At 40.6% G+C, this 15108-nt stretch overlaps 1 protein-coding gene across 1 annotated transcript in view; it reads right to left on the bottom strand.

Moving 5' to 3' along the window:
• LOC137004621 (alpha-2-macroglobulin-like protein 1) overlaps positions 1-13726 on the bottom strand; it is a 29353-nt gene extending 15627 nt beyond the window's left edge. The window contains exons 1-15 of the mRNA XM_067365116.1: positions 13618-13726; positions 11886-12069; positions 11413-11569; positions 11236-11288; positions 11058-11078; positions 10783-10951; positions 10599-10683; positions 10359-10482; positions 8781-8886; positions 8593-8702; positions 8197-8364; positions 7863-8084; positions 7189-7252; positions 6911-7056; positions 6655-6804 (exon numbers count right to left, since the gene is read on the bottom strand). Of these exons, the coding sequence (XP_067221217.1) occupies positions 6655-6804; positions 6911-7056; positions 7189-7252; positions 7863-8084; positions 8197-8364; positions 8593-8702; positions 8781-8886; positions 10359-10482; positions 10599-10683; positions 10783-10951; positions 11058-11078; positions 11236-11288; positions 11413-11569; positions 11886-12069; positions 13618-13682 (1824 nt within the window). The 5' untranslated portion in view covers positions 13683-13726. The remainder of the gene's footprint in view (positions 1-6654; positions 6805-6910; positions 7057-7188; positions 7253-7862; positions 8085-8196; positions 8365-8592; positions 8703-8780; positions 8887-10358; positions 10483-10598; positions 10684-10782; positions 10952-11057; positions 11079-11235; positions 11289-11412; positions 11570-11885; positions 12070-13617) is intronic.
• Positions 13727-15108: the final 1382 nt, after the last annotated feature.

Genomic DNA, 15108 nt, shown 5'->3' with positions numbered 1-15108 from the left:
TAATGATAAGATATTGACCTGTAGCACTGACAATGCAATCTCTTTATAATCACTAAAAAACATCATTAAAGAGTGTCCATGATAAAAAAAATTTTTTTTTTTAATTATATAAAATCTAGCTTAAAGCACGTTGCAAGTTCTTAGTGATGTACTTTCTTTATTCATATATGTGGTTTTGTGGCATTTATTTAATTTTCAGAAAACAATTTTCAACTTAATAATTCAAAAAATGTTATGTGGTGTACACACCAAGTAAAAAGCAAAAACATATTTTCATTACATTATTATATACATTATATATATATATATATATATATATATATATATATATATATATATATATATATATATATATATATATATATATATAATATAATAATAAACAGTCAAGCAGTTTTGATGATTTTTTTTTAAATGTTGTTAAAATATTTTAAAGAGATAGTTCACCCAAAAATGAAAATTGATCCCATGATTTGCTCACCCTCAAGCCATCCTAGGTGTGTATGACATTCTTCTTTCAGACAAACACAATCAGAGATATACTTAAAAATATCCTTAGTCCTCCATGGTTTATAATGGTAGTGAATGGCTGCCCAAATTTTGAAGACAAAAAAAAAAAAATTAATCCATCCATAAAAAAATTAATCCATACAACTCCAGGGGTTTAATAAAGGCCTTCTGAAGCAAATCAATGCATTTGTGTAAGAAAACTCTCCTTATTTAAAACTTTATAAAGTAAAATAACAAGCTTCCGACACGACAGCCATGCGCATTCGATGTATGTCCAAAAAGCGTTAAAGGGTTAGTTCACCCAAAAATGAAATTTTTGTCATTATTTAATCACCCTCATGTCTTTTCACACCCGTAAAACCTGTGTTCATATTCGGAACACAAATTCCGTGCTCAGGCTCGGTGACGCCTTGACAGAAAGTTAATTTACACTTTTAAACGCCCAGACAGCTACTAACTAAAGACATATTTAAAACAGTTTATGCGGCTACAGTGGTTCAGCCTTAAAGGTGTCCTAGAATCAAAAATTGAATTTACTTTGGCATAGTTGAATAACAAGAGTTCCCTTTCAGTTGGTAACGTTCGACGTACGTCAGTAGTGACCGACGAATTGGGATATCGCTTAGAGAGCCCTATCAGCTTCGTGTAAACTAAAACAAGCCAATGGAATTGGCGTGCGATATTTGCATAATGCGCACCGCCCCCGACAGGTGTATATAAATAGGAAGCAGATGCAATCGCACTCTGTCTTTCGCTTCGGAGCCATTCAGTGGTGTCCTGTTTAAGAAGACTGTTTTGTGTGAACTAAACTGCCTCAAAGAGGATTCACAGCAAACCGTGTGTGCCGGTGTAACGGTGCTACAGCGAGATCGCGAGCTCCCGAGGATCCGAGCTATAGCTCTCAACTGCTGTTTTCACAGCACATGCCTAGAGTGAAAGTGTGTGTGTTGCGATTTGGGCCGGTTCCTCGGTGTGTCTAGGGAGTGGTGTACCTGGCACATCGCGTCACTCCCTGTGTGCTTCGAGTTTTCCCCTTCTAAAAGAGCTTTACAGACGAACCCTGACAGTATGTCATTTCGTCTGTGCGTTAATGGGTGCGGTCGTTCCCTGGTCCCTGCTGATGGGCACAATCGTTGCATCTCGTGTTTGGGCATTCTGCACGCTGAAGCAGCTTTTGTGGATGGTTCATGTTCCCATTGCGGGAACATGACTGTCGCGGTGCTGAGGTCGAGACTCTCCTTCCTGAAGTCTCAGGAAGCGGGGGTCCCCTCCCCTGTGCCCCGTTCGACTGTTTTTTCCGGCCCGGGCCGGAATGACGGTTCGGCGGTGTATAGGAAGGGTGACCCGAGGATTACGGTCAGGGCTTCCCCGCCGAGCGGAAACGCTCCTCGGGCCCCTGCCGCCTCATCAGCACCGCAACCCATCGTGCCACCCTATCCCGGCCCATCTCGGTTGGACGATTGGTACTTGGGGGGGGGGTCGCACTGGTCAAACCCAGCGTCTCACCGAGGCGCGCGTCCAGTCAGTGCTGAACTGCCTGAGCTCGCTCAAGTGCAGAACAGCGGCTCCACTGAAAGATTTTCAGAGGCTCCTGGGGCATATGGCATCTGCAGCCGCGGTCACGCCGCTCGGATTGCTTCATATGAGACCGCTTCAACACTGGCTCCGCGGCCGGGTCCCGAGATGGGCGTGGCAGTGCGGCAAGCTCCGTGTCCCCGTGGCACCGAGCTGCCGTCGCACCCTTGTCCGGTGGTCGGACCCTTCGTTCCTGCGGGCCGGAGTACCCCTCGAACGAGTGTCCAGGCACGCTGTGGTCTCCACAGATGCCTCTGCCACGGGATGGGGGGCCACGTACAACGGGCATGCAGTGGCAGGTCTTTGGACGGGGCCTCAGCTGCATTGGCATATCAATTGCCTCGAGTTGCTAGCGGTTCGTCTTGCGCTGGCCCGCTTCAAGAAGCTGTGGTCAGGCAAGCACGTTCTAGTCCGCTCACACAGCACTGCGGCCGTTTCGTACATCAACCGTCAAGGTGGTCTACGCTTCCGTCGCATGTCGCAACTCGCCCGCCATCTCTTGTTGTGGAGTCAGAAGTATTTGAGGTCCCTTCGGGCCACTCATGTCCCAGGTGTGCTCAACCGTGCAGCCGACGAGCTGTCACGGCAGCCTCCACTTGCGGGCGAGTGGCGGCTCCACCCCCAGGCGGTCCAGCTGATTTGGCAGCATTTCGGCGAGGCCCAGGTAGACCTGTTTGCCTCCCCGGAAACTGCCCACTGCGAGTGGTTTTATTCCCTGACCGGCGGCACGCTCGGCACGGATGCCCTGGCACACAGCTGGCCCCCGGGTCTGCGCAAATATGCGTTTCCCCCAGTGAGCCTTCTCGCACAACTCCTGTGCTAGGTCAGGGAGGGGAGCAGGTTCTGTTAGTGGCTCCGTACTGGCCCACTCGGACCTGGTTCTCAGACCTCATTCTCCTCGCGACAGCCCCTCCCTGGCCGATTCCTCTGGGGAAGGACCTCCTGACTCAGAGACGGGGCACCCTGTGGCACCCGCGTCCCGATCTATGGAACCTCCACGTGTAGTCCCTGGACGGGATGCGGAGGTTCTGAGTGATCTCCCGCAAGCGGTCGTAGACACCATCACTTCCGCCAGAGCTCCTTCCACTAGGAGTCTCTATGCGCTGAAGTGGAACCTGTTCGTCGAATGGTGCACCTCTCGCCGAGAGGACCCCCGATCATGTTCGGTCGGATCCGTGCTTTCCTTCCTGCAAGATAGGTTGGAGCGAAGGCTGTCTCCCTCCACCCTCAAGGTGTATGTTGCTGCTATCGCCGCACATCACCACGCAGTCCCTGGGGAAACACGATCTGATCGTCAGGTTCCTGAGGGGGGCCAGGAGACTGAATCCTCCTCGCCCTTCCTCCGTACCCTCTTGGGATCTGACCCTGGTTCTCACAGCTCTCCGGGGTCATCCCTTTGAGCCTTTGCGATCAGTTGACCTAAAATTAATGTCTCTCAAGACGGTTCTTCTGGTCGCGTTGGCTTCCCTGAAGACGGTAGGGGATCTGCATGCATTTTCGGTCGACGAAACGTTCCTAGAATTCGGGCCCGGTGATTCTCACGTCATCCTGAGACCCCGGCCTGGATACGTGCCCAAGGTTCCTACCACTCCCTTCAGAGATCAGGTAGTGAACCTGCAAGCGCTGCCCTCGGAGGAGGCAGACCCAGCCCTAGCTTTGCTCTGTCCCGTCCGCGCTCTGCGCATTTACGTGGATAGAACGCGAAGCTTCAGGACCTCAGATCAGCTCTTCATCTGTTACGGAGGCCAGCAGAAGGGAAAGGCTGTCTCCAAGCAGAGGATGGCCCACTGGATAGTGGATGCCATCGCCTTGGCGTACGAATCCCAGGGCGTGCCTTGCCCGCTCGGGTTGAGAGCCCACTCCACCAGAGGGGTGGCCTCTTCCTGGGCGCTGGCTCATGGCGCCTCGCTGACAGATATCTGTAGAGCTGCGGGCTGGGCGACACCTAACACGTTCGCTAGGTTTTATAGCCTACGTGTAGAGCCGGTATCCTCACGTGTACTTGCATCCACTAGTCGGTAGACGTGTTGTACCCGCTCTAAGTGTCGGCTTGCAATGCCATTCCCGCCACTGGCCGGATACGTGCATACTTTCACTCCAGTCGTGTTCCCCGCTTGGCGAACCCTGTCGAGTTCCTCCGCCTCCCCCTTCGGCTCGGACATTGCGGAGTGTCTGATGCCAGGCCTACATCCGTTGCTGACGCTGTCTGTTGGCTGGGGCCCATATGTCGTGACCCCTCTACGTGAGCGGTCCCATATGTGTATTTTCCACGGTTTAAAACTCCCTACGGGCCGAGTCCGTGTCTTTCCCTTAGCAGAGCCAGCTCTGCTGTCACCTGTCAGATGAGTCTCCCCCTACCAGGTGGAGCCATCCCAGGGACTCCATATGCGTACTGCCCCCCGGGCCAGTCCATGTGTGTATTTCCCACGTAAACTCCTCCCCCATTGGGTAGGTAGTGGTCTCCGCAGCGTCCCTTCGGGTTCGCTTCCCCAGTGTGTCTAGTTTACTTAGTGGGTATTGGTTAGACAGCAGTAGACTCTCTCGGTGTAAGCTCGCCCCCTTCAACGCCAGCCGGTGCTATGGGCGGCTGAGCTTGCGCTGGGCACTGGAAGGGGTTTCGTAACTGTGGCGCTTTAGTTGGGATCCCAATTCGTCAGTCACTACTGACGTACGTCGAACGTGACCGACTGAAAGGGAACGTCTCGGTTACGTATGTAACCCTCGTTCCCTGAAGGAGGGAACGGAGATGTACGTCCCGTCGGCACAGTTTCTGTACCCTCGCTGTAGCGCGGACACCAGTTGTCTCCTCAGCGAAAAACAGAGTGCGATTGCATCTGCTTCCTATTTATATACACCTGTCGGGGGCGGTGCGCATTATGCAAATATCGCACGCCAATTCCATTGGCTTGTTTTAGTTTACACGAAGCTGATAGGGCTCTCTAAGCGATATCCCAATTCGTCGGTCACTACTGACGTACGTCTCCGTTCCCTCCTTCAGGGAACGAGGGTTACATACGTAACCGAGACGTTCAGTACATGGAAATGACATGATGATTTGCATATGCAAGCTCATGTTCAAGGCATTACACAAGGGCAGCCAGTATTAACGTCTGGATCTGTGCACAGCTGAATCATTAGACTAGGTAAGCAAGCAAGGACAATAGCGAAAAATGGCAGATGGAGCAATAATAACTGACATGATCCATGATTACATGATATTTTTAGTGGTGTTTGTGAATTGTCTTTCTAAATGTTTTGTTACCATGTTGCTTATGTACTGTTAAATGTGGTTAAAGTTACCATCGTTTCTTACTGTATTCACTGACACAAGAGTCGTCGCTATTTTCATTTTTAAACACTTGCAGTCTGTATAATGCATAAACACAACTTCATTCTTTGTAAATCTCTCCAACAGTGTGTTATGTTAGCTTTAGCCACAGAGCACTATCAAATTCATTCAGAATCAAATGTAAACATCCAAATAAATACTATACTCACATGATCCGACGCATGCATGCAGTATGCATGAGGAACATCTTGTAAAGATCCATTTGAGGGTTATATTAGCTGTGCGAACTTTGTAAATACACTGTATTATAGTCGAGAGCTCGGGGGGCGGGGAGCGCGTGATTTAAAGGGGCCGCACGCTGAATCGGCTCATAGTTAATGATGCCCCAAAATAGGCAGTTAAAAAATTAATTTTAAAAAATCTATGGGGTATTTTGAGCTGAAACTTCACAGACACATTCAGGGGACACCTTAGACTTACATTACATCTTGTAAAAACTGGTTCTAGGGCACCTTTAATGTTATGAAGCGACAAGAATACTTTTTGTGCACCCAAAAAAACAAAATAATGACTTTATTCAACAATATCTATTGATGGGCAATTTCAAAACACTGCTTCATGAAGCTTTGAAGCTTTACGAATTTTTGGTTTCGAATCAGTGGTTCGGAGCGTGTATGAAACTGCCAAAGTCACGTGATTTCAGTAAACGAGGCTTTGTTACGTCATAAGTGTTTTGAAAATTTCAGTGCTCCTTATTTTAAATAAGGATATTTGTCTTACACAAATGCATTGTTTTGCTTCAGAAGGCATTTATTAACCCCCTGGAGTCGTATGGATTCATTTTTTTATGGATGGATGCATTTTTTTTGTCTTCAATATTTTGGAAGCCATTCACAGCCATTATAAACCTTGGAGGACTAAAGATATTTTTAAATATATCTCTGATTGTGTTTGTCTGAAAGAAGATAGTCATATACACTTAGGATGGCTTGAGGGTGAGCAAATCATGGAATAATTTTCATTTTTGGGTGAACTATCTCTTTAAGAAATAATAATAATTGGTTATGCCAAACTACCAAGTTTCTTTTCAAAACAAATATTCTTTTAATGAGGCTTTTTTTTATTAATATTATATTATCTGAACAGCTAAATCAATCTGAATTTTTTACTTCATGCCCCCCCCAAAAAATGGGGGGCATGAAGTAAATTAATTTTAACTGAGAAATCAAAAACATGCTCATTATGGAAGAAGTATATTGAACTATTATGATGTAACATACAAAGGCTGCATTGAGCTCGGCCTCTGGCCTCAACAGCAGCACGCTCTGATCAATGGCCCGAACGGAGCACAAGGAGCCAGGACTGGCTTTAAGGTTAAGAGATGTCTTCTCTCCAGGCAGTGCAGAGGGAGATGAGAACTTTAAAGACACCTGTAAAAAGACAGTCTCATCACTCATTCATGATAATAGAAAAACACATAAAAGCTTGAAGGGCACATTGAATTTTGAAATGGGATTTCATGTGGGATTTTCTGACCTTGTTTGGCAAACATTCTTCAATGGGGAAGTCCATACTGTCTGCTACTGCTTCTCCACTGGGAAGAACTGTGTAAAGCACCACCTGAGCGAATGGAGTCAGAGCTGCTGTCTTCTTCAGTGAGAATGTCAGCTCTCCTTTGTTTTCTATTATGAGAGAGAGAGACAATTTGTGAAAACAAAACAGGCACATGCTGAGGCACAATGTACACAGACCATAAAAATACACTTGTACACTATACAGAACGATGTAATTGATCATTTAAATGAGCTGCGTACCTTTTCCAGGCGTCACACTCACAGACAGACGGCCATTTTGAGCCATGCTGCCTTTAGAAAGGACCTGGAAAACACAAGGTAGATAATTACTGTATGACAATTTATGTAATGCTACAGAACTCTACAGCTTGACTAACATTGCAATTTTTTTCATCATCATTTCTCCTAGTGTAATACACAGTCACCCTGCAAAATTTAGGAAACCTTCAAGAAAAATTCTGTTCTGAACCAAAAAAGGTGCAGAACCACAGATATTAAAGTACTGGCCAATTATGGCAGCATTAAATGGCTGATATTAAAAGTCTAAACTATTTTGTCTAAATAAATTAAAAATAGACATCACAACATTATAATGTACAATATGAAAAAATGGTTATTAATTTTTAGATTTGCAGGATTACATTTAACTTTTTTATTTAATATGTAAGTGAGCATTAATCTAAATGTAACTGGGGAAATAAGCATGAATAAATAATTATATAATATAAAGGTTATATATATAAGATTCCGATATAAACCTATACTTTATAATATATAATACTGGCTAATAATAACCAATATGGAACTGATATATTGTGCATCCCTAAAAAAAGGTCAAAGAGCTTATTAAGCAATAAAACAAATGACCAAGCAATTGATAGACAAATAAAAAACAGAATTGATATTAAACATACAATGTAGAAGAAATCCAAGGTTTTCTGGTCTGGTTTCAGTACATTGCCCTGAATGATGTAACTGGCCACCACAGTTGCATCACTGTTACAGCTGAGCTTCTCTGGAGCCTTCATCAACGTCAGGAAACTTTTGCTTTTGGAGTGAAAGGGTTCTACGTAGAGATAGCTTGATGGATAATGTCTAAAAGGACAACAATCAGTCTGCTCCCCCTTATGATAGGCCTAACAAAAAATAAAAATAAAAAATCATTCTACTGCACATGTGAAATGTTATAGTATACTGAATTATTTACATACTATAAACATCATGTTATAAAACAAAAACACCACTAACCCGTAAAGACACAGGTTTTTCTGACCAATCAGAGGTGTTGAAAGAGAAACTGGCAGTGCCATTGATGTCTGTCTTCAGTGTTAACTTGACAAATTTATTACCGTAATCTGCATAGACAATCACTGGCTCATTTTTCCTCACACTGGACTGTGAATTAGTGATCACAACCTGTTACAAAAACATGTAGAGAAAGACAAAATTATTAGCTCACAAACAAAAGTAACACTTCCTGTACAAAAAAGGCTATGCTAACTGCTGAACAGGTTGTTTATTACAATGAACTTTATTCTAACTTTATAAAGATAATTGTGAAAATACATCTGGACTGCAGAGTTACTTTGGGAGTATTTACTCAATAATTAGTAACAAAGCGAATGACCTCAAGGCAGCTGTTACCTTTCCCTTAAAGACCATGCCAGGCTTGTATGTATTTGGTGTGTCCTCAAAGTTAACATTGACATAATCGCTGGCAAACCTAGCTGTGGTAGTACCTGACACAGTTATCCCTGGAGAAACAGAAGACAGTTTCATTACTCTATTTAGGAGAATTAAAATGGACAGCAGCAGTTTTTCTACACTCTTACCTGTTCCAGACTCTTCCACTTTACTATTCACCTGTAAATTTCCTCTGAATTCTATGCCAAATTCTGTCACATTAATCACCCATGACCCACAGCCAGTCTTGTCAGTCTAAATAAATATGAAACAAAAACAGTAATTTAGACTTTTAAAATATGGACCCTTGAGAAAAAGAACTACACTTAAGCATTTTTTTAAATGAATACTTGTTACATGAATAATACACTTTTATGATAAATTGTAATGTTTTCAGACATTTTGTGTGATAATTGCAATTAAATGAAAATCTATTCGTTTAAATTTACTTTAAATGCAATTAGCTGAACTGTAGAGTGCTTTCTGAACCACTTAAGTAGGAGTTAAGTACATCTTTATATGTGGCCTTTATTTTATTAAAGGTGCCCTAAAACTTTTTTAAAAAAGATGTAATATAAGTCTAAGGTGTCCTCTGAATGTGTCTGTGAAGTTTCAGCTCAAAATACCCCATAGAGTTTTTTTAATACATTTTTTTAACTGCCTATTTTGGGGCATCGTTATAAATGAGCCGATTCAGGATTACTGGCCCTTTAATTCTCGTGCTCCACGCCCCAAGAGCTCGCGCTTGCCTTGAACAGTGCATAAACAAAGTTTACACAGCTAAAATAACCCTCAAATGGATCTTTACAAAGTGTTCGTCATGCATACTGCATGCATGCGTCGGATTATGTGAGTATTGTATACTGTTGTATTGTTTACATTTGATTCTGAATGAGTTTGAGGCTATGCTCCGTGGCTAACGGCTAATGCTACACTGTTGGAGAGATTTATAAAGAATGAAGTTGTGTTTATGAATTATACAGGTTGCAAGTGTTTAATAATGAAAATAGCGACCGCTCTTGTCTCCGTGAATACAGTAAGAAACGATGGTAACTTTAACCACATTTAACAATACATTAGCAACATGCTAACGAAACTTTTAGAAAGACAATTCACAGATATCACTAAAAATATCATGATATCATGGATCATGTCAGTTATTATTGCTCCATCTGCCATTTTTTGCTATTGTTCTTGCTTGCTTACCTAGTCTGATGATTCGCCTGTTCTTCGGAGGTCTTTTAAACAAATGAAAGTTATATAAGAAGGAGGAAACAATGGAGTTTGAGACTCACTGCATGTCATTTCCATGTACTGAACTCTTGTTATTCAACTATGCCGAGGTAAATTCAATTTTTCATTCGAGAGCACCTTTAATATTATATCATCTGCAAGTACAGTTTACTTTTAACATTTTAAGCACACTACAAGTTCAAAACAATTAAGCACACTGCTTTTTCACAAAGCAATAGTCTATGTTGTAAAAAAGCAGATTTATATAGCATATGCTATAAAAAAAAAAAAAGCAGTTTGTTCCAGAAATGCTTTTCACTAAAAAACTGCACAAAAAAATACTATCAGCTATTACAGCATTACTATCAGCTCATTGTTATATCTTAGACTTTATGATATATGTAGATGTTTAATAGGATAATTGCTAATCAGTACAGTGTTTTTAGGATTACAACCCAAAAAGTAAACGTTTTGTGTGTGCGGAAGGAACTCACCATCATTGAATATGTCTTGCATATCTCAGCGTTTTCATTAAAAATTCTATAATAATAGTAATCCCAGCTCGGCACACACACTTCAGCACTCACAGACCCCAGCACAGGCTTCCCATAAGTGTATCTAAAGACAGTGGGGGAAAAAAGTTTGTTTTTTATCAGGCTGAACATATCATTGAAACACAGGCATGTGCATAATTTTTCTGTAAAGAATTTAACCTTAATTGAACAAATTCTTACTTTGCACAAACTTTCAGAGTGACTGATTTGTCCAGGGCGGTTATAACAGTTGGAAAATCAATGTTCATTTCATATTTTGGCAGAACTAAAAGAAATGTGAGAAAAAAACTACTTATAGTAACCTATACAGTATATAATTATATATCTGATTGGACTGACAAAAAAGCTGATTTCTAGTTCTTACCATATTCTTTAATCTCAAAGCTGTGTGATGTTTGTTGGTCCTTTTCATCCCAAGCAGTGATCGTGTAGTAACCCTGAGTGGCTTCTGGAGATATGGAGTGGAACAGGTCCAAAATGCCACTCCTAGTTGACTGATTCAACCACTGACCAATGCGATTCGAGTTAGGGTCCTAAACAACAGTGGCAGATAATGAAAAAGACTACAGTGAAATCAAACTACATTCAAGTAAAGTAACAAGCAATGAACCAATCATGGCTGCTTGAAAGATTTTATACCTGGAGTTCTACAGTTTTAAACTGCAAGAGAAAGACAGAAAAAAAAAAATTCAGTTAGATCAAATGAGCAATAATATATTTTGCCAGCACTTAAATTGAAAATTACAAAAAAAAAAAAAAAAAAAAAAAAAAAATTAAATTAAATAAATATTTTTCACATAAACTTAATTTAATTTACCACTTGATTGCGAGGCAAGAAATTGGAATCCAGAGACACAATGCGAAATTTAGCTAGAGAAGAGAATATGTGAGAGATTATTAACACATTAGAGATTCACATGTTCAAATGAGTAAATATGAATGAGTACTGACAAATGAAGCTATTGTGGAATCATTTGGAAAAAAGGAATATTACTTGTTTGTCCAGGCTTGTAGATAGGCCTGTCTGATTGGATGAAAAGAAGATTTTGGGGAGGGGTTATGAGGATCTGAGTGGTTTTGTTCAGGGATGTTGTGCCTCCTTGGATTACAACATCAATGGATGCAACAGACTCCACAGTGGCTAGAGGGACCTGGAAGATTCAAAATCAAATAGTACTCCATGAGTACTGTATATAACTCCACCAAGTGAATGAAAACATCATCAAGACTGCACGGACCACTGAACAATTCCATAGTGAAAAGAATGTGCAGAATGAATGATAAATGCAAGTTTTAGGGTTTTACTTGCACAATAACTATATTTTATATCTCATCATGGATTGGCTCTGTAACATTAATGTCAATTTATAAGTGTTTTCACACATAATATTTATGAAAGGTCATGATCTCTATAACATATACACTACAGCACACTCTGTTCTCTTAAGCTGTATTGAGCATACCCACCATAAAAGAGACGCATTTGTAGAAATCGTTTCTAATGGAGCCCTGTTGTAGAATGGTCACGTTCCTATTGTCAGACCTCAAAGTTACCATTAAAGAAAGTGGTTCTTTGATCTCATGGATATGGGCACACAGAGTCTCCGTGCTGCCACCCACCGCCTGGGAAGTGACTGCCACCAGGTATATGCTGAAAAAAGACAAAACACAAAGAAATGCAGACGAGTACATTGCATAAACCATACAATCACAAAAAAATGGTTTTATAGCATAACTTTAGTGTTGCATGAGACTAGGGTTGTTTTGGGTGAATGAACAGTTGAGGAAGTGACTCTTAATTTCTTTAATCGTGTCTGACTCTGGAATGCTCACTGGGTGTCTCACAGGGATGACTGCACTACACAAAATAAATAAATAAATAAAAAGTTGTGCAAGTGGTTGATGCAGTATAAATCTGGCACTATGAATTACCTTAGAATTGAAAAATAAAAATCATTTAACCAGACAATACATATAGTGTGCATAATAGTGTAAGTTTTTTTTTATACAGCATTTATTTGAAATATCTTTTGTAACATTATAAATATCTTTACTAAACTACTGACTAAAAATAGTCATATTTGATAGTGTTTCCACAAAGATATCAAGCATCACAATTGTTTTCAACATTGACAATAGTAAGAAATGTTTCTTGAGCACTAAATCAGCATTAGAATGCATTGTTTTTTTGTTTTTTAAATAGCGAACATAAACGCACATGACGCGAGAGAACAAACCTCATTGGTTCTTGCGGAAGCTGCGCAATACATGAGAATAAACCTCATTGGTTCTCGCACCTCAAGCAAACTGGACCTTCTGTTTACCACGACTGATGTGTGTTGATGAATGTTTACATGTGAATATAAGCCTAAATTCAATCTGTTCATCATATAAAGCAATCAAGTCTTTTCAGAAAATTTTGACTAAACCACTCAATGCATATGGATTACTTTTACAAGCTCTTTATGAACTTTTTGAAGCGTCAATGTTTCAATTTCATAGGCTGTCTATGGAGGGACAGAAAGATTCATCAAAAAGATCTTCATTTGCATTCCGAAGATGAACGAAAGTCTTACGGGTTTGAAACGACATGACGGTGAGTAATTAATGACAGAATTTTCATTTATGGGTGAACTAACCCTTTAAGTAAAAGCTAAAACCTTTATAATTTATGAGGAAAGGGGCATTCCCAGAATTCCTAGGATGAACATTCACATTTGATTCTATTTTCAGTTATTTAGTTAATGTTTTAGAATTATTTGGTGTTTTGTGTGTGTGTGTGTGTGTGTGTGTGTGTGTGTGTGTGTGTGTGTGTGTGTGTGTGTGTTTATGGGTAACACTGGGCTCTGTCTTTATGTTGTTATACTGAGTTGCTGGAGAGGCCAATATTGTTTTTAACACAGATTTAATAGCTAAAGCAAGCTGGCATTGAATAATATTATTTAATGTAAAATACGGTTACCAAAATGCTCCTCATAATGCTTGCAACCCCGTCACTGTATCCTATTTTTACCGTAAAAATAATAATAATAAAAAGTTTAGAGTGTGAGAACTCAAAAGTGCAGTTGGCCAAAACTTTTCATCAGTGTTCACTGCAGTTGTGAAAGACGCTCGTCTAGTCCTCGGCCTGCAGTTTTCCTCATTACTCTACCTTCTGTTATCTGGTGTTTGTAAAGATAATAATCATAAAGGTTCTTACGGATCAGTGGCTCCACTCGTTAACGTCCATTGCAGCAGCAGCGGCAGTAGCGACAGCCGTAGCATCCTGAGCAGTTAGTCCGGCACATGCGCAGAGAACTCGCCCACTGATCCCATCATACAAGTGCGCACTTTTATACACCTCTGCCTCCTCCCTTTCGACCCCACCAAGGCAAGGAAAGTTGAGCAACTGGTATGAGAATTTGGATAAATTGGGATAAATTCCCCGTGTTGTGTAACAATAGTGATTCACTGAAGTCAGTAAAGTCGCAAAAAGCTGAATTAGTTACACTTTTTGTTGTTGTTTGCAAAGAGTACTTTGACAATCTGTATTGATCATTCAGTTATTTGATACTTGGGAATTGTGTGCATTGCAAACAATAAAATAAAATAAAATAAAATAAAATAAAATAAAATAAAATAGATACATGACAAAAACTCCTGTAAACTTTTTATCAGGCAGGCATTTATCAGGCATTTATTCCAATGCATTTTAACCCTTGTCCCTCAAGCTTCACAACCTAAACTATTAAAATACATCTTAAAAATTTAAATACTGTTACTGTGAAACAGTGTGAAAATGGGTGTGAAAATTTTCTATTCATTCACATTTTCAATATGTATTCTATAAAATATTATTCACAATATTATTTAAAAGTTTCCTCCCATTCAGAAATAATCAAATGTTTAGTATAATGTGTAGATGAAAAAAATGTTTCATGCAGATATTACAGGAATATTATTACTTTCATCAGCTGGCAAAAGGTGACAAGCACTGCAGAAACAAACTGCAGTATCATGTGGAAGAACATCGAACCATTACAAAAATACATGAAATATGCAGCTAAATTAGATTCAGTTTGAAATTTCTGTCTTTGCAACCATAGAGTCATTATCAAGAGTCTTAAATCCAAGTTTTGATTGTCATACATGGACAAAGACTCATAGCATTTAGTATGTTTAGAGCAAAAAAAGGTGTGGGTTCTCAGGTGAATTAGATTTAGAAGTGAATTAGAAGTGATTTAGAATTATCTGGGATGGGGTGACTACACCTCCAACACAGTGATTCAATAATGGAGTGAATAATTGGTAAGGTGTATCTCCTCTCACCTCCTGTTAAACAGGTTGTAGATATTTTCTTATTTCTTTATTTTGGAGATTATTTTGTAACTTGATGTGATTTTGGCATGGTTATCAACCAAAAAAAAACAGCAAGATCAATACAAGTTGTTCAGCAACCCAAATAAAAACAAGTGGGAATATATATATTATATTCAGCTGAACTCCCAATTTCTGAAAGGTGATGCATACTGGTCATTTCACAACAAGGAGCAGCTTTCCAAGCAAGAAACACCCATTTGTTAAATAAAACATGTTTTGTGTAGGCAAAAATAAGATCATCGATTTTTAATAGGTGAGAATGGAAATTTTGGAGTGTTATCTGTCATTACTCATTACATAATTATTTCTTGAATCATTTCAAGGGACCAAT

The sequence above is a fragment of the Chanodichthys erythropterus genome, chromosome 17 (genome assembly GCF_024489055.1).
Source record: "Chanodichthys erythropterus isolate Z2021 chromosome 17, ASM2448905v1, whole genome shotgun sequence".
NCBI lineage: Eukaryota > Metazoa > Chordata > Actinopteri > Cypriniformes > Xenocyprididae > Chanodichthys > Chanodichthys erythropterus.
This window is presented reverse-complemented; position numbering and strand designations above follow the sequence as displayed.